The 22,643-nt window shown below is 38.9% G+C and overlaps 1 protein-coding gene across 4 annotated transcripts in view; it reads right to left on the minus strand.

The window, feature by feature from the left end:
- Positions 1-551: 551 nt before the first annotated feature.
- rfc5 (replication factor C (activator 1) 5) overlaps positions 552-22,643 on the minus strand; it is a 43,181-nt gene continuing 21,089 nt past the window's right edge. For all 4 annotated transcript variants that reach the window (XM_048556394.1, XM_048556393.1, XM_048556395.2 and 1 more), the window contains 7 exons: positions 18,802-18,875; positions 17,782-17,941; positions 11,808-11,889; positions 11,578-11,707; positions 9,575-9,652; positions 3,444-3,498; positions 552-716 (listed from right to left, as the gene is read on the minus strand). In XM_048556394.1, the coding sequence (XP_048412351.1) occupies positions 617-716; positions 3,444-3,498; positions 9,575-9,652; positions 11,578-11,707; positions 11,808-11,889; positions 17,782-17,941; positions 18,802-18,875 (679 nt within the window). In that variant the 3' untranslated portion in view covers positions 552-616. The remainder of the gene's footprint in view (positions 717-3,443; positions 3,499-9,574; positions 9,653-11,577; positions 11,708-11,807; positions 11,890-17,781; positions 17,942-18,801; positions 18,876-22,643) is intronic.

Raw genomic sequence — 22,643 nt, forward strand, 5'->3', positions numbered from 1 at the left:
GCAAGGCAAGAACCTGTTCTATATCCCATAAGATGTGTAACAACATTACAACTGAACAGATTTGAAATTCAAGATTTGGGTATTTTAAAACTGATATTTAATGTCAGTTACGGCCTTCAGTAGGCTAAATCCTCTAACACTCCACTGTCCACTAGGTGGCACTTGATTAATATGCAAAACCCAGTGTGAAAATAGAATCATTGCCTGTTTTCCAGAACTACTTTAAGACAAATGTTGAAAAACAAGTGAAAAAGTAAAAACGAAATAGAGACCCGGGGGGGCGGGCGGGCGGAGGACGACGACGAGAGGGGAGGAGATACTGAACTGAACACCAAAATCTTGGTTTGGGAAGTCAATTTAATTGTAGGTCAGTTCTCAAACTAATATTTGCTGGAAATGACTGGCTTACAAGTCAGTACTGTGTTCTGTACGAACAAATGAACATGCATGCAAGGTCAGTTTCTGCATTAGCTGCATCCATCTTGCTTTATAAGTTTTTGTGCTGTTTTAAAATTCCATTGAATAACTTAGGACAAGACACAAGGCAAAACCACCATGAGTGAAATATTTTAATGGTATCAAGTTATCAACTTTAACGTACAAAACATTTACAAACTCATTCAGCTTCAGCAACAACCATATCACGGGCAACTTGAAATGCAGCAATGAGTGAACTCAGTTGAATTTTCTCACTAGTTCCTGAAGCCAATCTGTACCTGTTTAAAGCAAATTTTAAAGCAGTCAGCTGTTTTCATTAAAAGCAAACAAACAAAGGAGCAGGTAGAGGCAATTCAGCCCTTCAGGCCCGTGTCTTTTCCCTTCCATATCCTCCACCCACCCAGCAACCCTAGTCACTGTGCAACCTACAAACACTGCAGATTAGTTTGACATCGCAACAAGGTTACTATGAGCAGTTCGATTTTAATATCCACTGTAAGCCTCTTTTTTATTAAACTTCCACTTTCTCTCACCCTACTTCTTCCTGTAAGGACTCTGAGATGTGTTGTAACAGAAATTGACCAGTTAGCCTCCTGTCTACATGAGCTATCCATTGACCACTAATTAATGCCATTCTCCTACCTCTTTCCCTCTACTAATGCATATCATTTGAATACAAACAATTATTTAATGCCCTCTCAGCTGTCTCAATTGAACTGATCTCCATCACACTTCCAGGCAGACTCAAACACTGAAGAGTCTTTCCCTCATGTTTTTTTTAAAAATCTGCACCACCTCAAAGATTGAGAATGAGACAGATGAGAGCTCTCTTTCAAACAATGTCACCTGCGTGCCAATGCTTTTGAAATTTTTCTTTCAACTGTGTCTATCCCATTTCCTGTACTTCTGCTTGCTTCTTTTCACCACTCTACGATCACAGTAATGTTTCAAGCAGAACTGTTCTCTGATCCACTCTTCAAAATCCCCAGAACCCATACCATGTCTGTTTGCATAATCAATCCTCTCAAACAACTATCTTCAAAAAAAAATCTGGTAGATAATAATAATGATGAATCAGGACAACCTCAAGCCTAGTACCAAACTAATGGCAATCAATGTCTGATACTTACTACTGTCACAAATTGCTCTAAATGTTAAACAAACATCAAACATCAATCTTGTTTTTGAAATGAACAGTTGATCTAGCACCAATTCCCATTAATAGAAGAGCTCTAAATTTTACCAAAATTTGTGTTTTTAAAAAGAAAAAGTTTTCTTGATTCCATTCCCAAAAAAAGTCTCATTCTAACTTTCCCTAGAATTTTGGATTGAAGGAAAGATGTGGTATCCTGACTACTCTATAAGCACCAAGTCTAGATGGTGCAACAGGATGTAAACTAAAAGTAGCTGACACAACATGAAAATGGTTTATCATCTTGCTGTAGCCTCCCTATCGCTCCCATGCAAAAATGAAGACTGTCTCCCACTGCTGGTCTTGCTCCTGCTGGGACCCAAACCTCTGCCTCATCTCCAGGACCCCTGTCATCAGCATATGCTCTAATGACCTCTCAGCACCTGGAATATATTAATATTGATGGCACGTGCAGACACTTCCTGTACCCTGTCCTTCCATAGCTAGGTAACATCACTGACCACATTTGCATATATCCCATACAACAACATTATATCTAGTACATTAAACTCCATTTATCAGCCCTTAGCCACCTTAAATTCTTGAGTACATCCTATACTTGACAAAATCAATGTAAGTTCCCTGATCATGGGACCATCCTTACAGCTGTAAGTCACCCCAGCCACTATTATAGATCAAGGCTAACTATATTACCTGTTCTCTCTTTCTCCTTGATCATGGATGAAAACAGTGTTAAAATGCTTACAACATTTTGTGAAATATACCATGTTTAGCGTTTGGGCTTTATTTTATAAAGAGCTGCTACACGTGCCACAGCCATAATCTCAAATTTCTTGCTTAGAATAAAATCAATTCAGAAGAACTCTTTCCATGAAAATGTATTTAAGACAGTTATAGATCTTATTCTCAGTTACCTACCTCTTTATATTAAAAGTTACCCAGCTGTTTAACTTTTAGGATGGTAACCACATTACTAATTTTCAGTTTAGCTTATTTGGAACTCAGTATCAGGCTTATAAAAAAATTAAAGATTGTTCTTTCACAATAAGAGCTGTTGTACTATTCAGTACGTGTAATATTTATAAATCTCTTCTGTCTTCTGCTGCCACCCAAACACACAATTGAGTTAGAGTCACAGTCACGTTGCACGAAAACAGACACTTTGGTCACATCAGTCCAGGCCGACCATAATCCCAAACTAAAGTAGCCTGCCTGCTGCTGGCCCACATCTTTCAACCCATCCAAACCTCTCGTACTTGTGTATTTACCTAAATGTCTTTTAAACGTAGTACCTGTAACCACATCCACCACTTCCTCAGGAAGTTCATTCCATACACAAATCACTCTCTCCGTTTTTTAAAAAAAACTTGCCTCATCCCTTTTTTTTTTAAACTTTCTCTCCTCTCACCAAGAAAAATGTGTCCTATAGTCTTGAAAGCTCCATCCTAGAAAAACAACAACTCTATCTAATAAACTTCAATCAGGTCACCTCTTGACCACCTATGTTCCAGTGAAAAATTGCATGCGCCTCTTGTTTTCTGAATGGGGACTGTCGGCTAAATAAAAGGAGTTTATTTCATTTGATCTTAAATTCAGAAATGAAGCTACTTCCCAAGTGCTTCTGGGGAAGGAGATTCACACTGCATGATGGTAAAACTAGATACAACTTTTAAAAGTGTAATATTATCTTAATGAAGCTGTTGACTAAACTATTTTTAAGCCTGGCAAAAACTCAGCTTGCCAATGACCTCCCACAGCATCACTATCCTCGCTAAACAAACAAAGAATTTTTAAAAGAGATGGATAACCCTAGGATGTGCACTTATGAAGAAAATTTTGATGTAATACTTACTCAATATCAGCCATCTTGATCAATAAATGAGTACGAACCGAAGGTGGCAAATCAACTGAAAAACAGGAGTTTAACAGCATGAGCGAAGTTTCAACATGATGAAAATAGCAAGTCCATGGTCTGGTGTCATGTACCTCCTAGTGGTCTGCTTTACATACTCTGCAACAGAATCAAATGATAAACTCCTTTGTTTGGAATATAAGTTTGAGCCTAACAGAAGACACTTGTTGAGAAACTTGCTTGGTTCACAAGTTCTGAGGTGATTATATAAACTGTAATTGAGAGACCAAGACCAAAAATCCAGAGACATGGGTTGAAAGCCAATCTTGATAGCTGACGAATTTGAATTCAGCTAACAGAATAAATCTGTAGTTAACAAGCTACTAAGTATAATGATGAGCAAGTAACTACCAGATTGCTTAAAAAAAAATCCATCTGGTTCACTAATATTTTTTAGGACAGGGGTATCTCCCATCCTTACCCAGTTAGGTGTACACAACTCCAGACTTGCAGCAATGTAGCTGGCTCTCAAGTAAGTAGCTTGCTAGGTTATTTAGGAGAGTAGTTAAAAGCAATTTCTGATGAAAATAATGCTAGTCTTACTGGCCCTCATCTGGCAAGTAAAAACTGACAATTATTCAGATATTTAATTGTAGAAAAAGCATCCAAAGGCCCTCACAAAGCCAGAAGATAAATTAGGGGTGTTAGCCAAAGGCTTTTTCAAGAGAGAGCATCAAGTAGGAATAATGTGCTGTGCAGGATATTCTGGAGGGGAAAAAGTAAGCATCTAACAACAATCAATTTGAGAAGAGGGAAAGAGACAGCAGCAGAAGGGGTGCAAAGGCAGGAGATACATGACACTTGAGATTCACACATTGAATAATACCAACAGTACATTTCTCTATCATAACTGTAAGTTCTACTTAGAAATTAAACATTAATCCTAACATGCACACGCTGAGAGAGGCCAGGTCACAATAAAGTGTGTAATTGTCGACTTTCTATACTGAATCCAATTGTGAGGTTTCTATTACATACAAGTTAATTTGTTGTGTACAATATTCTGAGGTATAACATCACATATTCTAGAAGCAAACTGACAACAGCAGTAATCCAACACAGAGCAGTAGTTCCAAAAATAATGCACTACTATGAAATCTACAAAAGGCAAATCTTGTTACGTAACTAAACAGTTACATTAATAACTTATCAGACTCTATTCTTAAAGGCCACCAATTGGCTCCACCTACCAGTGAACACGTTGTTATGGAAATTGCAACAGTCTCCAAGGAGACAAGAGCAAGAAAACATCCAGCGTCACCCAGCAGATGGTGTTGGTTGCAAGCGCTGGTTTGTATTGAGTATGTGAATGCACACAGCTGTAACAATGCTATCAACTACACTGTTTACAGAATAGACCCTGGGAGATTGCCACAAACATCTCCATAGTAATGGGGAGTGACATGTATGCTGAGTTTACATGACAGACTGATATTATACCTGATTTCACAAAACATACTTTAAAATAAAAATAAACTGTTTACAGACCTATTTTGCAAAATTTATTTTCAAGGTGTGTCTTAATGCTCTTGCATAACTTAATCTCTTCAAAAACATTCAATCAGGTGAATAGAGCTTAAGGGCACTCTTCAGAATGTTCTCTATTCAGCTTCCTTGGTCCATACAACATGAAAGCTTTTTTTTTGGATTTAGCTGTTACAAAACCATGGTGTTGAGCAAAACAAGGTCCAAATTGAGGTTACCGACTCTGAACAGAAAGGCCCAGAATTTCTGATCTCAATAACAGTGAGTGCTGACATGTTCACAAATATTGAGAGTTGCAAAGGCACCAGAAGTTATGGGGAGCTGATTTATGCTGAAATCCTGAACATCTAGTTCGCCAGAAATGGCTCCATGGAAGTCCTTGCCCATTACTTCTCTCTGAACCCCACAGTATATACACTTTGGATGTTTGATACTTATCAAATTTTATACCTTAATTTATTTATTAGCACTGTTTGTGCTACAAGTACAGCCTTTTATATCAAGGAACAGCACCAAAGCACTCCAGAAACACCCCTGGTACTGCTCCATTCTCCGCCCAACATTGCTACCTCCCCTCCGCCCCCTGTTCTTCTGAAACCAATCCTATCCCTTTCAATACCCTGTATTTCCTGCCCTAGTATCACCCCCTCCCACAGCTAGCCCTGACATTCCCATTCCTACATACTCACATCCATCCAGGAGTGCGGGAGGGGTGTGAACAGTGGTGGGAGACAGCTTGAACAGTGCCAGTAATGACAAGATATAGAGAAGTTTGTGGGGGGCATGACCTGACATCGAAAACAGTTAACAAGTACATTTAAAACAGTGAAAATCACTGATTGAAGGCAGAGCTCAAGGTACATATCTTCAGTGTATTACATGAAAGGACTTGGCATTGCTGGAATCAGACCTTCTAACTTGTCCAATCATTGGATTCAAGTTGAAGTCAAAACAATAACATCCTAAGGCCCTAACGTAAAATACTAATGGAGCAGTTTTGAACAAGGGTAGAGGTGTGTGTTCCTGCTTTGCAGCTTGCCAGAATCTCGGTGCCAACTTGATGAAAATACCACCAAAACCATTTCAATGTTAAGCCCTGGGAAACAGTAGTGTAGTGGTAATGTTGCTGGACTCGAAATCAAGAGGTTCATGGCTAATAGTCCAAGGTTCAAATGACAGCTGATGGAACTCAAAATCATTCAATAGGCACGATAAAGCTAGTAATTCTAGTGGTGTCAAAAACCATCAATAGCTAAAAAAATGTACCCGCTTCACTAATGTCTTTAAAAAGAGGGAAATCTGCCATCCACTCAGTTCCAGGGCATGTAGGGATGGGTATCAACTACCACATCCCATGAAAGAATCAAAGAAAAACAATCTGCTCATTGGCTACAATTGATAATACTCAAATACTGCAACACTAAATACTTCATTTAATTACAGAAAGAGCCTGCACAAATATCCTTACAGTGATTACTACAGACGCACCCTAGGGAACAAGCATGTAACGATTTTGAATTTCCTGTGGAAATGAAACAGCACTTATCTCCAGGGAAAATTAAGTCATGCACTTAACTACAGAATTGAGATGGAGTGTCCATGATTGGTACTTAGAATATTTAGTTATAAAGGAATAAAGTTTCTACTAATACACATACTTATAACATAAATGAAGGAGTTGAGGCTTTTTCTTCAATGAGGTATTAATGAATTCAACATAAATCATTTAAAAGGATAATGTTTGGGAAAATTCCGGCACACCGATTTCCATCCATGTAATATTCACATCACAAACAGAAATTAGTTTATTTGTATTCGTCACAAACGCCGGAAACATTAGCCAGTATACTGATCTGTGACCTTGTATATTAGCACCACGTTCTAACCACCCAACCTTATGGTAAAGCAAGAGGTCGTTTGATCCATTTGGTCTATAACATTGAACCATGGACCTTTAGATCTTCAGGCTAACACTTCTTTAACTGAGCTATTTCAGTTAATTAAGAGTGGACAGAGGAAATCTGGTCTGGTTTCTTCTTGTATAATGTAGGAGATATTTTCTAATCAAGCTGTTCAGGAGCAATTACACTGCTCTGAAGCAGGTGGGCCTTGAACCTGGGCCTTCAAGTTCAGGTATAAGGATGGTATCACTGGTCCACAAAAGGGCCACACTCTTGTTCTACATGTCATACATATTTAGTAAATGCATCTAAATCAAAAGGAATGAGCTGAACTAAAGGGTTGTTATAAATCGACATGGATTTGAGAACCTTCACCTATTTTTTTTCCCCTAGTTAACTAGATTTTAATTCAAGATAATAAAAAGTGTGAAGCTGGATGAACACAGCAGGCCAAGCAGCATCTCAGGAGCACAAAAGCTGACATTTCGGGCCTAGACCCTTCCTCTGATGAAGGGTCTAGGCCTGAAACGTCGGCTTTTGTGTTCCTGAGATGCTGCTTGGCATGCTGTGTTCATCCAGGTTCACACTTTGTTATCTTGGATTCTCCAGCATCTGCAGTTGCCATTATCTCTGATAGATTTTAATTCAGCTCATTCCTTTTGACACTCAACCAATTGGTAACAAAATGACAATTTCAATCCATAGACAGTTCCACTGCTTATAGCAACAAATTGCATTTACAAAGCGTCTTTCACAGCTTCACAAAGAAGTTCACAATCTGAAGTTGTCACCATTGTTACTCAAGCAATCGTGATAGCTGATATTGTGCCACTGATGGCAAATATGATAAATAATAATTAATCTGTTTCAGCAATGTTAGTTGAGACATAAATTTGGTCAGAACTATTACAGTTATTTACTGCTTAGGTTACTGAAGTAAACAAGAGAACACAAATTCAAACCTCAGCACTGCAATTTGGGAATTTAAATTCAGTTATAGTATAATAAAAGTCGACAGTAAATAATACAGATCCTGAATCATCAAAACACAATTAGCTTACTAATGTCCTTTTTAAGGGGGAAACTCATCATCCTTACTTTGTCTTGTTTAAATGAAATCTTTAATTACCTTCTCAACAGGCCACGCAAGCCACTAAACTATGCTAGAAATCAGTGGAAATACCAGCTTTGCCAAGAACGCCCAGGACTAAGCTGTCTTCTTGAATGTTTGTGCACGTGGTGCCATTCACTCTCTCCACCAACAACATTCAGTTGCAGCAGTGTGTATCATCTGCAAGATGCACTACAGAAATCTACCAAGGCTCTTTACACAGCACTTTCCAAACCCATGGCCACCACAATCTAGAATGACCAAGAGCAGCAGATACATGGAAACACCATCACCTGCAAAGTCCCCTCCAAGCTAGTCACAAACTTGACTTTGAAATCGTCGTTCCTTCGATGTCACCAAAATCCTGAGACTCACTCCCTAACAGCTTTATTAAGAATTCCTGCAGCGTTCCAAGAAATCAGCTCTCCATCACTTTTTCAAGAGCAACTAGGGATGAGTACATCCCCAGTTGCCCATATCCTATGAATATTTCTTTTTAAGTCCAAGTCTGATACAAAAAGGCACCTGGAGAACTTCTTGTATTAATTTCTTAAGTATTCAACATCCTTCCGAAATTGGAGACAAGGTTTCAGTTTATCACATTAAGGTCCAAAGCTGGAAACTGAACAGAGTCTCTAGCCAATATTGTGTGCTCAATTCTTGCAATGTGACTTTACACTCAGGGGCTGACAATGCTACCTGCTGAGCCAACATCATAATATACATAACATTGCTTTGCAAAATCACCAATTGGAAATAATCAAAATTTTTCCAGGAATTTAAGGCAGCTAAAATGATTTTTTTTACACAGGCAGATACACCACAGCTTTCCTATGAATTCAGCAAAAATATTAACTACTCAATTATGGCTGGTAAATCACTTGTCTCCACACTGTACAGCTGTGAGACAATTAAAAGGGTTGGAAAAGAAAAGTCAAATGTCACATTGCCCTTATTAGAACTCCACTTCAACCTTTTCCTACATGGCCAAAGAAATGAGAATATTCCCAATTTAGGTGGCAAGGTGGCTCAGTGGTTAGCACTGCAGCCTTACAGCGCCAGGGACCCGGGTTCGATTCCAGCCTCGAGCGACTATCTGTGTGGAGTTTGGACATTCTCCCTGTGTCTGCGTGGGTTTCCTCCGGGTACTCCAGTTTCCTCCCACAGTCCAAAGATGTGCAGGCTAGGCGGATTGGCCATGCTAAATTGCCCATGGTGTTCATGGGTGTGTCAGTTATAGGGGGATGGGTCTGGGTGGGATGCTTCAAGGGACGGTGTGACTTGTTGGGCCGAAGGATCTGTTTCCACACTGTAGGGAATCTAATCTAATCTAAAAGTGATGAGCCAAGAATAAAGACTTTAAAACATCAAATTAGAAAGTGTTCAGAACTGTTCTCCAATCTGTGAAAATACTGAAATATCTCTCTTTTAAAGGTAACAGAATGAACAGATTCTTGACAGCAGTTGTTTACTTTAAAATTATCAATAGTAAATATTTGAAGAAACAAATGCAAATAGAACTGCAATATGCCACTAAGCAAATAATTTCCTTTAATTAGATCCAGACCTCTTACCTCTGTGCACAAAAGTATGGATCTCAGTCAGAATATCATGCAGGGCTAAACCTTTTAATGTCTTTAATTCCATGATATCTGAAAGAAAGCTGAGGAATTTTAAAAGCACCATCTTTACTTAAATTGAATATCCTAGCAACTCATCCACATTAAAAAAAAATACCTTAGCTTTGGAACTTCTGCTGCAATATAAATAAAGTCATCACACAAGATAGTCATTAGAAATTTTCAGTCTGGACTAATCGCATTTTCTCAACCACTGAAAGTTTTGGACAGGTTTTGAGATGATACTTGTACAATAAGTCATGAATTTATACAGCATCTATAACAGAATAAAACAATGCATGGACTTTCACTGAGGCATTACAAATCAAAATATATCACAAAGGTACATAAAGAGATAGGAGGATAGATGACCAAAAGCTCAGTCAAAGAGGGAGGATTTAGGTCTTTGTAGGAGAAAAGTGAGGTAGAGGGGTGAACGAACAGAATTACAGAACTTCAGGCCAAAGTAGCTAATGACATAGTTGCCAATGTGAATGATGTTGGAGAAGCATATGAGAATTATGAGCAGGAGTAGGCAATCAGCCCATTTGGCCTTTTGATATGATCATGGCTGATCCCACCTCAGTCTCCACTCCATGTTTCTGACCACATTCCATAACCCTTCAATTCATAGAAAGATTTTTAATTGACAATCTCCTCCTTAAATTTCCTCAATATCCCTGCATCCAATCTACTCTGGGATAGTGAATTGCACATAAGGACAATGTGGTCAGCTGTGTCAAAGGCTTCAGATACAACGAGGAGAAAAAGTTTATCTTTGACACTGGCACATAGTTAAGAACAGTTTTGGTGCTGTAGCAAACTGAGAAATCAATGGAGGGATTCATGTATTAAATTCCATGAAAGATGGGCACAGATGTAGGAGGTGATACATTCAAGGACTTTGCAGAGAAAAGGTTTGCAATAGGAGTAGTTGACTATGATAGAGGGGTCAGGTGTTGGCGATTTGATAGAGATGATGGCAGCTCATTTGAAGGAGAGCACAAAACCGAAGACAGAGAGTCATTAATAACATCAGGTCTGGAATGGGAACCAAGAAAGGAACTTCAATGGTTTGCAGTTTTAAAGTAATGGTGATGACATAACACTGCAGATCTCATGGAGAAAATGAACTTGACAAGGCACTGAAGGAAGAAATAAGAGAAACTGCAAAGGGCAACAAGTTGAGGGCTATGTTGGGGTGGGAGTTGCTCAGAGGAAATTAGGTACGGGCTTGGGAAGGAAGGAAAAGAAATGACAGATGGTCTCAGTTTTGGTGACAGCGAATGTAGTAAGACATTATAATCTATTCACTAATATTTTGATTTTGCATAAACAAGTAGACTTTTGCTGGAAACATTTTAAAAAATTCATTCATAGGGGTAGGTGTCTGCTGGCCAGGCCAACATTTATTTCTCACTTCCAATTGTTAAGCTGGTGGTTAAGTGTCAATCACTTGTGGGGCAGATTTTCTTGCTTAAAAAGGACATTAGTGAACCAAATCGTTTTTACAACAATCAACTTGGTCACCGTTACACACTTTTTTACTCCAGATTTTTACTTCATTCAGATTTACCATCTGCCATGGCAGGATTCAAACTCATACACCCAGAACATTAGCCTGAGGTCAGCAACAATATCATTACAGATTTCCATTCATTTAACCTTCCTGGATGGAAAGTGCAAAAACCTCAATACCTGGCAACATTGAAAAATAAGTTAGATGTGTGGCTGAAAAACAGTGGCTGAGGACGTAAGAATGGGATGGACATGCTGGGCTTTACTTATTTATGGGACAGATAGTAAAATGGATTAACTGCGGTAAACTTTCTGCTTCCATTTAATTTTTACATAATTTCATGAGTCAACTTTTAACACAGAGACAAAATACAATGGTTGTATCAGTAAAATTATCAATATTGTGCATAACCTCTTCTGGTTTCAATTGCAAAGGATACTTCTGTATGCAGTGGTGAAGTCTTTGTTTAACATCCAGTCAAGGATGTTTGCGATGTCGGATTTTAATGGATGACCAGTACAGGTGTACACTGTTTCCTCGCTCACTTTATCATATGCCATATTTGTGCTCTGTTTGATTCAGAACATGATTCCACTAGTGTTAAGCAAGGAAAAGCCAATACTTCTAACTCTTACATAACACAAGTAATTTATTAAACAAATTACTGACCTGCAAAATATTCAAAGATCGGCGCATGTCACCATTAGAGAGTGTCACAATGGCTTTCAGTCCATCTTGAGTTATGTCAACACTGTAATGAAACATTCAGACTAACTTTCTCTGTAAATTTGTCTTGAAAAATTCTTCAAGTGATTTATTATGGTCAAAACGTATAATAAAGATTACAAGTGATTTAACAATTCTTGCTTGTATAACGCACATCTTGTGAATTATTCTTGGTTTTAAAATGGTTAACCTTTTATCATTCTGGAATCTTTACAATATAAAAGCCATCTGTACATTCTGCTTCAGTTTGGTACCATTAATTTGTATCCTTGCTCACTGTACTCAGGCTTAGTCCAAGATATTACAAAGACAGAATAAAGGGGCAATACTGAAGAAAATTTCAAAAAGATTCAGGAAATTTGAAACAAAATATGTTGAAAACATTAATCAAATCAGGAAATCTCAAGAGATAAAAACAGATTTAATCACAGAAGTTACATTTTAGGTGGTGAAACTTTCATTAAAGCTGGTTTAATACATTTTCTTTGGATAAATAATCCTCAGCAGTATAAGAAAAGTGAGAGGAAGTTGAGTCGATTAGGCCTAGTTTGGAGTTTAGAATGAGAAGTGATCTTAGTGAAATATGTAAAGATTCTGAGCGGCTTGATGGGGAAGATGCCGACAGTATATTGCCTCTCACAGGGGAGTCTTGAAGCAGGGGACAGAGTTTGAAAATAAGGGACTTTCTACTTAAAATGGAGTTGAGAAGGTATTTCTTTTCTCTGAAAATTATTAGTCTTTGAAATTCATTACATGAGGCAGCAGGTGAGGCTGGATCACTGTATATATCCAAGTCCACAGTGGGCAGATTTTATCACACACGGGAGTTAAAGGTTACAGGTGAAAGGCTGGAGAGTGGAGTTAAGGCAACAATCAGATCAGCCATGATCTTATTGAATGATGAAGCTCCAGCCCCTACTTTTTTTTTGAGACTGGGTATTTCCAGAGAAGTGTTTGGACAATTCCATCACAATAGGAGAATCAGGGTGAATATGAATCGAGCAAAGTTGAAGTACAAGCACAGTCTACCAGTTGAAATAAAGGGGAACCCAAAGGTCTTCCATTGTAATTTTAACACTAAAATGACACTCAGATGAGCAATGGGACTGTTTACAGATCAAAATGACTTAATGCTGGAGGTGAATGCATGCCTAAAGTACTAAAAATGAGTATCTTTAATCAGTGTTTTCCAAAGAAGTGGAACTTGCCAAAGTTCAATAAACAAGGAGGCTTTTATTACACTGGATAAGATAGATAAAAAATAAAGAGAGAAAAACTACAAGGGTTTGCAGTACTTAAACTGAATAAGTTATTTATTCTTAATAACATGATTATAGATTTTTCAGAGAGGTTATGGTAAATAATTGAAGAGGCATTATTCACAAGCTTCAAATGCGCCTTAGATACGGTGGTAAGAGGTCTCAAGGCACAGTAATAGTGGCCATACTCTAGACTAGAACACCTGGGATCAAATCCCAACTGCTCCAGAGGTGTGTCGCAGCACATCTGAACAGTTTGATTAAAAATATCTAGATACAGGGTGTGCCAGAAAATTGCAAATTTGACAAGAGATAATTGACAAAGAGAAGGATAAAAATAGCAATTACAGGCCAGTCAGTTCAATGTCAGTGGTGTTTAAGATTTAAAAATAATAATCCAGGAGAAAATTAACAATCACTTGGGCAAGCAAAAACTGATAAATAGGGGATTCAGAACGGGATTGTTAAAGGTTAAATTGCATTAGGATAATTATAGTTTCTCACTGAGATAGCATAACATTCTAGTCCTACATCTTATGGTCTTACTATAAGGGAAACAAGAATTATGGGAAAAGTCATGAAAGTGGAACTGAGGATTATCAGATCAGTCGTGATCACTTTGAGTGGCTGAGTAGGTTTGATGGGCTGAATAGTCTATTTCTGCTCCCATGTTTCATTGTTTAATGGACGGATGGAATGACAGTAGTGGAGTTGAAACCTTTCAGAAGTGCTGCATATTGAGTTTATTCATGAATTTCACATCCATGGGTGAAGAAAGGGCAGTAGCTGCATGGATACAAAGCAGCTAAGAGAAAGAAAACAGAATTGTAGTACAGGGCTGTCTTTTAAACTGATGAAAAGCATAGACTTCTATTTTCCTAGGTTCAGCACCAGGAGTGCTGCTTTCTTTAATAAAAAAACACATCAATGACATTGACTTGGGGCTGTACAGCACATTGCTGAAATTTAGAAATGACATGAAACTTGGATAAATAGTAAATGATGGGAAAGATGGTAAGAGAGATTTAATGAGGATTTAAGCAAGGCTGGTGAAATAAGAGGTCACACGGCAGAAAGCTGTGAGGTGATGCACTTTGGAAAGAAGAATGAGGAGAGGCAATGCAAGTGAAATGGTACATTTCTGAAACTCTATTGGTACACCTTTAAAAAGAACAGAGAGGCATGAGTACAGAACGTAAGCAGGAATCAATGAGTCTTTCTCACATTGGTAGGCTATGGCCAGTGGGGTACTGCAAGGACCCCTATTTGGATCCCCAACTGTTCAACACATACATCAATGATGAAAAACAATATTCCCAGTATAAAGATTAGCAGGAATGTACATTGTGAGGAAATGTAAAGCTGGTTCAGGAAGATTTGAGAGTGGGTAAGGAGATAGCAGATAAAATATAAGTACAAAATATTAGTTAATCCACACTGGCAGGAGGAACAGATATACAGAGTATTTCTTAAATGGCAAGAGGTTGGAAATTATACATGTACAAAGGGACCTAGCTGACTTTGTCAATGAGTCACTAAAGACTAACATACATCCAGGTCCAGCAGGCTATTAGAAATGTCAGCCTTTATTGCACATGGATTTGAGCACAGGAATAGTGAAATCTTGCTTCAATTGTATAGAAGCTTGAGAGACAACACCTGAACTAACTTGTGCAGTTTTGATCTCCGTTCCTCAGGAAGGATATTATTGTCATAGAAAGTGAGCGCAATGAAGATTCACCAAACTTATTTCCAGGATGGTGGGACTGTCCTATGAAGGGAGATTAGGCAAAGTGAGCCTGCATTCTCAATGGGTTTTGAAGACCAAGAAGTGATCTTATTGAAACTTACAAAACACTTGAAGAGATTGACGTAGCAGATCCCTGGTTAGAAGTTAAGAAAATAAAGAGGATGCTACTTAGAACTGAGCTGAGAAGAAATTTAGAATCTTTGGAATTCTCTAATCTGGAGGGTTGTGGAAGTTCAGTCTTAGAGTAAGTTTGAAGTAGAGATTGATGGAATTCTGATTACTAATGGAATCAAGGGTGAAGCAGATAGTGTGGTTAAAAGGCATTGAAGAGATGTTTGATCAGCCACGGTCAAATTAAATTAGTCCAAAGATGTGCAGGCAAGGTGGATTGGCCATGCTAAATTGCCCATAGTGTTCAGGGGTGTGTGGGTTATATGGGGATGGGTCTGGGTGGGAAGCTCCAAGGGGCAGTGTGGACTTTTTGGGCCGAAGGGCCTGTTCCCACACTGTAGGGAATCTAATCTAAAAAAAAGGTTGAGGAGACTCGAAGGGTTGAATGGCCTATTCCTGTTCTTAAGTCTTTGAAAGTTCAGAGAAGCTTTCAACATGAAATACGGAAGAGTTAGGAAAGAATTAAAGACTTCAAAGTCTATTGCAGCAATTAATTTTATAATTTGTTTCTTCATGGAGCCAAGTGCAGTATAAGTATGAGAAATGATTACTTAAGTGAAGGTGATAGCTCAGTGCAGTGGTCAGAGTTGAAGCCACAGAATCCAGATGATAGAACATTCCAAGACTTCAGTAAGAACTGCCAGCACAACAGCAGTTCGCAACTTAAGGAACTGTTTATATAAACAATATTCACATAATAAAGAGACAATTCTAGCACTCTAACAAAAACAATTTGCTGGCAAAACTCAGCAGGTCTGACAGCATCTGCAGGGAGAAAGCATTTTGCATTTGGTGACTTTTCATCAGAACTTACGCTAAAAACCAAGAGCCAATGTGCTAACATCAACTACAAAGTAAACATTCCCAAGGGCATACTGTTAAGTTTATAACTGAACATAACTTTGTTCTTGTGTTACTAAATAGAACCCTACTTAAAAAATAGTGATACATTTAAACTACAGTCAGGCTTATAATTTAATTTGCTGGATAATAATTTTATCATCACCAATATAAGTGGCGAGTCCCCCAACTCTCAACCACTGGGTTAATTCCAGTAACTGTGGGATAAGGTTCTTAAATAGGCATTAATTGTCCATGCAAGGGTCTCAGTTGGTGTTGGAGTGGGAAGGGACATGGACTTAATTATTGTGGAGCTCTAATGTCTCCACTGCCAAATTCATCATGGGGGAGGGCATCACATTCCACATTTGGGGTAGATTCCCAAGCAGTAAAGTCACTGCACATGTTACACCCAGTTGAAAAAAAAGGAGCCAAGGTAATAAATCTAACTACAAGCAAAAGAATCAAAAATTAATAGTAATCCAGTAAATACATACTTAACTCATAACTGTGGAGTAGCATTTGAACTCAGAATCTTTCACAATCGGACAAACAAGTTATGTGACAGAAGCTGGCACACTACAAATAAACAATAAAGAGACCAGTCCTGTCCTGCAGAAACACAGCCTCTGTTCAGTTAGGTTAGAACTGTTACAGTCGATGAAGACATTGAGCTCCATAAACTAGAGACTACATATGTAAACCTGAAAGATAAATGTTTAAGGATGTGGCATTAAAACTAAATCATTAAATGCTGAAATGCAATTTTATTTCAAATTTGATTACAACATTAATAAAATCCATTTTCCTCCAAATGTAATTGAGTGTTATTCCAATATCATTACTGATATCATGAACATGATCTTATTCACTAAAGTTAAATTTAGGTAAGCTTATTAATGAAGAGTTAATGATGTCAGAGTCCCATCATCACCAAATTTTCCTTAACACATAACTTCTGCTGGAGAGGTTGGTTATGTATTTTTAAAATATTTGTTTGGAATGGTCATGACATGCATAATGGAGCATAACTGTATTTATGTAATATGTACAGACAGTGCATACTTAATTAATTAGTGGGAGGGCCGAATGAAACAATACTTCAGCATTTAACTTTAATATAATGATTTTAATTGAATCGTGAAAACCTATCGCTCAAGTCCGGAGAACCCTAATTTTGTTCTTACAACTGCTAATACCTGGATCCCATAGATATGCTGCTTTGGGAACACGTTTTAATTTGAGGCGAAGGCATTTCTCCACAGGAAAGGGAAGTCAGAAAGGAAAATCACCTGCAATTGCGTGATCGCTAGCGAGCTGTTTCACAGCACGACTGTTGGAAAATTTACAGCAGAAGCCCATGCCTTCTAAGCAAAGAATAATGTGACTGCAGCGACACCTAACTTATGGACAGCACATATATTGTAATTAATACTCTTTTAAATAAAACTTCAAATAGCATCAATGGACATCAGCTTCATGGTATTTTAGAACGTCTATCTCCTCTTCCCTATCGCCTTAAAAAGAAATTAGGCTAGATTTCCATTTACCTAAATTTCAAAAGACAGTTTATTCTCAAAAAAATTATACATACACACAAAATGCTGCTGAACTAGTTGACTTTTCTGGAATGGTGGTAACATTTTATTCACAGCATAGAAATGGCTACGTTGCATGAGATCAGAATCTACTTAGGTTACTTTTGAATAAACTTTGAATGGCAAGAAGGAAGCACAACAACCTCTGCTAAACTGTCTTTTGTATATCATTTCCAGATAACAAGTTTTACTAGTTGATGGCAGAAAAGGATGGAAACAATTAACAGGTAGAATGGACAGTCGATTCCTGCCTTAACTTTCTACAGTAAATTGTGCAGCAGTACAATGAGGACACTCACTTTTCTTCTTTGATGACAAACTCCAGTCTTGGAATCATCTGTTCTGGTGACAGCGGTCCAAATCGGAACCTGGTACATCGAGACTGTAAAGCAGGGATGATCTTCGACAGGTAGTTACAGATCAGGCAAAATCTGGTGTTCTCCGTAAATTTCTCAATAACTGCATCACAAACAATTAATTATTTTGAGTTTGAACTGGAGAAAAACAGCACACAGAAGTGGAATAAATGACTTTTTGATTGGATTTAAACAATGGAAAAAATATTCTTAATCAGCTCTAAAAATAAATTTCAATTTCAAATGCAACTAACATAATATCCAATCATTACTCTTTTGAAGAATTAATTTTCACAATGTCAAATGCAAATATATTGCTAATTAATGTTTATAGAGAACTCAGTGCACGTAAAATATTGTATTATGCGCATTAATTTCAGTTCCAAGTGAGTAGTCCATGAAAATATGGTGTATATTTGAAAGCATCTAAGACCTCCTCTGCATTTTAAACACCGAGAGTGGTAGCTAAAAATATGAAGGCTGGGGGCAGTGTGGTATAGAATGCGCTCATCAAATTGCTGCTCCTAGAGAAGCAAACAAGTAAAACTAAAGGTACCAACAGGGAGGGAACCAAATGGGAATGAAAGAGTCACCGTATATTTTTGTGTACTGCCAATTCATGAACCGTAAAGACCCCAAGAACGATTACTTACATGCATTAACAGAGACAGTACTATCTTCAGGGGAACTGACTCAAAGTTATAAAATGAATAAGTAAATATCAGAGAAAAGAGTGTGCTGTTTCGCGCATTCTCTCCACCCCATGCTCCCCAACCCTTCACCTGCCTTGAAATGCTGTAAACCACACATTTCTTGCTTATTTTCTAAGGTTTTCAAAGCACTGCTTTTGTGAAGCATATATACATTTAAGTGGTGCATGGTTCGAGCTATGATGCAAAATAAAAAGTACAAAACTGGGAAGCAGGATAAGCACTCATTAAAATTAATACTTCCAGTTCTTACCCCTTCTGAGAGCATTCTGAGCATCTTGCGTCATTGCATCTGCCTCATCTAGGATAACAAGCTTAAAACCCTTCCTGAAAAAAATTAAAATAATTGAATCCTTTCTTGTGAAATGTGCAAGGTTGGTAACATTTCATGTTCAATGAGTGGGGCTAACACTCCAATTATTCAGTCTTCATATCACATTAAAACTGCTAGAACTGGAACAGAGGAAGACAATATCTTAAAATTACCAAGTGATAAATAGTTGCTGGGTTACAAACACAGATATGTAAATTATCTTAATCAGTAAAGAATTGACCATCCTTTATGTGATCTGGGATAGCATATATCAGTATGCTCAACAATTCCACACGTGCACTTAGTCAGATAGGATTCAACCAGGATTTGGAAGCTTTATCAATGCAGTCTTCCTTTCTAAGTCTAGAAAAAGTACGTTAAATTCACATATCTCTATTGCCGACCTGACGAGTAGCAACTCTCCAAAGAGGATAAAGCTTGGGATTATTTGATATTATCTGTACAGATATTTTTGGACTCAGTGCAATGTCAGGCAAAGACATGCAGGTTAGGTGGATTGGCCATGCTAAATTATGCATACTGTCCAGGGACATGCAGGACTTTCCATGGGAAATGAAGGCTTACAGGTATGGGGTAGGGGGTGGGTCTGTGTGGGATGACCTTTATAGGGTTGGTGTGGACTCGATGGACCAAATGGCCCGCTTCCATATTATAGGGATTCTATGGTTCTATATAGACCAGTAGGTCACAGATTAGGTCCTTTGCTGTGAAATGATATCAACTAGAGTAGCCTATACTTAATCACCTTTCTGGGGATTGGCACATCTCAGCAGTGGGCAGGCTTGAGTATTTTGTCAATACCAACAATGATGCCACCAGGAATTCTCAACTCCCGGTAGGGCCACCCAAGATGGTAATGTTGGAGGGGAGGAACCAGATAAAGTACAATCCGAAACCAGTCTCAATGTTGTTCCAGGCAGAAGGTAATTGTGTGATATCAACAACTGCGATGGCAGATAAAGACTGCAACAGTAGGGAGATCCCCAGTCATTGCAGTTTCCTTGCCACTAGAAATAGATCTCACTATGTCAAGTCTGCTGATGTGCAACAGCATTCCCATGTTAAATGTTGTGCTACCAAGGCATCTACCTAGAAGAACTCAACAGCTCCACAAATATAATACAAGCCCTGCAGCAATCAGGGAGAGGTGATGAAGACAGAATTGAGATATGTAGAAGTCCTAAAGCTTCAGACTGGCACGTAAGCTGTGGTGTTTGACTCAGTTGTTTCTTTCTTGGAATATGGACAGGAGTACATTTTGACAACATTCTTCGTGACTGAGCAGTCCACTTCAGGATCCATTCTACTCAAACTGCACAGGGAAAAAGACTAGAAAAGGTGGCCTAAAAATAGTGTTTGGTCACCAACCTGGTTGGAAAACCAAATCCAGCGGGCACACCTACATGTGACCTGAAAACCGGAGTGAAACACAATCTTGAAACCTGAAACGTATGAACCTTCATGGACTACAAGCAAAAGAATTAGCTGGAACAAAGAACTGCCCTTGCTGCCCACGAACTCAAAAGACTTGAACAATAATATCATTGCCCTGCAGGAGACCAGAAGAGTAGGCAAAGGGCAGCTGAGGGAAGATGCTTGTTGTTACATATTCTTCTGGAGAGGAAAACCTGAGGATCAACCCTTGATGCATGGAATGGGATTCACTATTAAGAATGAACTCGTCAACCAATTCTTGGAGCTCCCCGTTGGCATCAACGATCTACTTCATCTGCAACTTGCCATGATCCATCAGGCAGCAATTGTGAGTGTCAGTGCTCTAACCCTACACCATTGATGAGTCTAAAGAAGCCTTCTACTCCACCCTGGACACTGTACCCATGAACATCCCTAAGGAAGGTAAAATTTTCCTCTTACACTAGGTTTGGAAAGGAAACCCAACTCTGGAAAGGAACCATCAGAAAGGAAGGAGACAAGAATTGCAACACAAATGGAATTCTCCTACTTATCAAATGTGCAGAACACCAGCTTGTCCTCAGCAACACACTGTCCCACCAAAAAGACAAGTTTAAAACCTCTTGGAGGCATCCATGATCAAAGCACTAGCGCACACATACAACTGCATAATCATTCGATCCAGAGACCGAAAGGACGTCCTCACGACCAAATCTATGATCAGTGCAGACGATGGCTGGACAGACTACGAGTTCACCCTCCCCTCAAATGTCCAACAAATGCAACAGAAGTAGCTGAAGATGAAGAAACAGTTCAGTAAAAAAGCTCAGCGTTGAGCAGCTTCAAAAACCAAGGAGGCTAACAAACATCCAGCAATGTCTTTACCAAAATCTGCAAAGAGTTCATTTTAACAGAATGAAGGAAATCTGGAAAGAGCTGCAAACAGCCATCATCTCATATTGTGAAGAAACCATGAGCTACAAAGACCAGGAAACACCAACGCTGGTTCAATGAGAATGATCAAATCATCCTCATCCGCAAGAGGAGGAAAGCTCTCCAAGCCTGGCAAAGCAATATCACCAGTAAGGCAAAGAGAAGGACATAAACAGGAAAGGCAGAGTTACAAAGAAGAACCAGGAAAACCAACAGTGAACTGAGAAAGCTAAGGAGTTACAACTCCTTGCTGACAAACACAACACCTGGGGTTTCTGCAGTGCCACCAAGGCAATACATACTTCATCAAGTCTCAACACCTTTTGGCTCAAATCAGTCTGGAGTAAAGATGATATCTCTTTGAAACACAGCAAATATCAGCCTCCGATGGAGAGGATACTTCAAAGAAGTCCAAACAGCGAAAAATCACCAAGGAGGACATGTTTGAGGAAATCCCGCCACTTCCCAAAGATGATCCTGGACTCCCGCTTAATGTGGCAAAGGTTGAAGCCTCCATCATACACAAGAAGCATGAGAAAGCTGCAGAAATAGTCATCATTCTAGCAGAGAAGCAGAACTTACCAGTCATCTGCATCAACTGTTCCCGAAAATCTGGGACAAAAGAAGAAATCCCTGATAATCTCAGGGATGCTGCCCTTGCTAACATCTTCAAGAAAGGAGACATTTGGGTCTCTCGGAACTACTGAGGAATCTTCCTATTCTCCATTGCTGGGAAAACTGTTGCTCAAATCGTGACTAGATGCCTTCTCCCAGACTTGGAGGAAATCCTGCCTGGAAGACACTGTGGCTTCTGACCAAACTGTGGAACTATAAACATGATTTTCACTGCTCAACAACTCCAAGAGAAATGCTCTGAACAAAACCAACCACTCTATATGGCCTTCATTGATTTGACCCCCATAGCTTTTGATTTAGTCAATCAGGAAATGCTATACAAGATCCTGTGAAAGGCAAGCTGTTCAGTGAAATTCATCATCATGTTAACGAATCAGTCTCTTCTACGACAAGACATTTTGCAGCAGTCCTTACTGACATGAATACGACAGAATGCTGTGCGGTCAAGACAGGGGTCAAGCAGTGTCAATAGTTCTTTGAGGAAGTCACGAGACAGGTTGATGAGGGTTGAGCAGTGAATGTGGCATACATAGACTTCAGCAAGGCATTTGATAAAGTTCCCCACGGCAGGCTCATTCATAAAGTCAGGAGGTATGGGATACAGGGTGATTTGGCTGTCTGGATTCAGAATTGGTTGGCTGAAAGGAGGCAGAGAGTGGTTATAGATGGTAAGTATTCTGCCTGGAGGTCAGTGCTGAGTGGTGTCCCACAGGGCTCTGTTCATGGGCCTCTGCTCTTTGTAGTTTTTATAAATGACTCGGATGTGGAGGTTGAGGGGT

Source organism: Stegostoma tigrinum, chromosome 26 (genome assembly GCF_030684315.1).
Source record: "Stegostoma tigrinum isolate sSteTig4 chromosome 26, sSteTig4.hap1, whole genome shotgun sequence".
NCBI classification, from domain to species: Eukaryota; Metazoa; Chordata; class Chondrichthyes; order Orectolobiformes; family Stegostomatidae; genus Stegostoma; species Stegostoma tigrinum.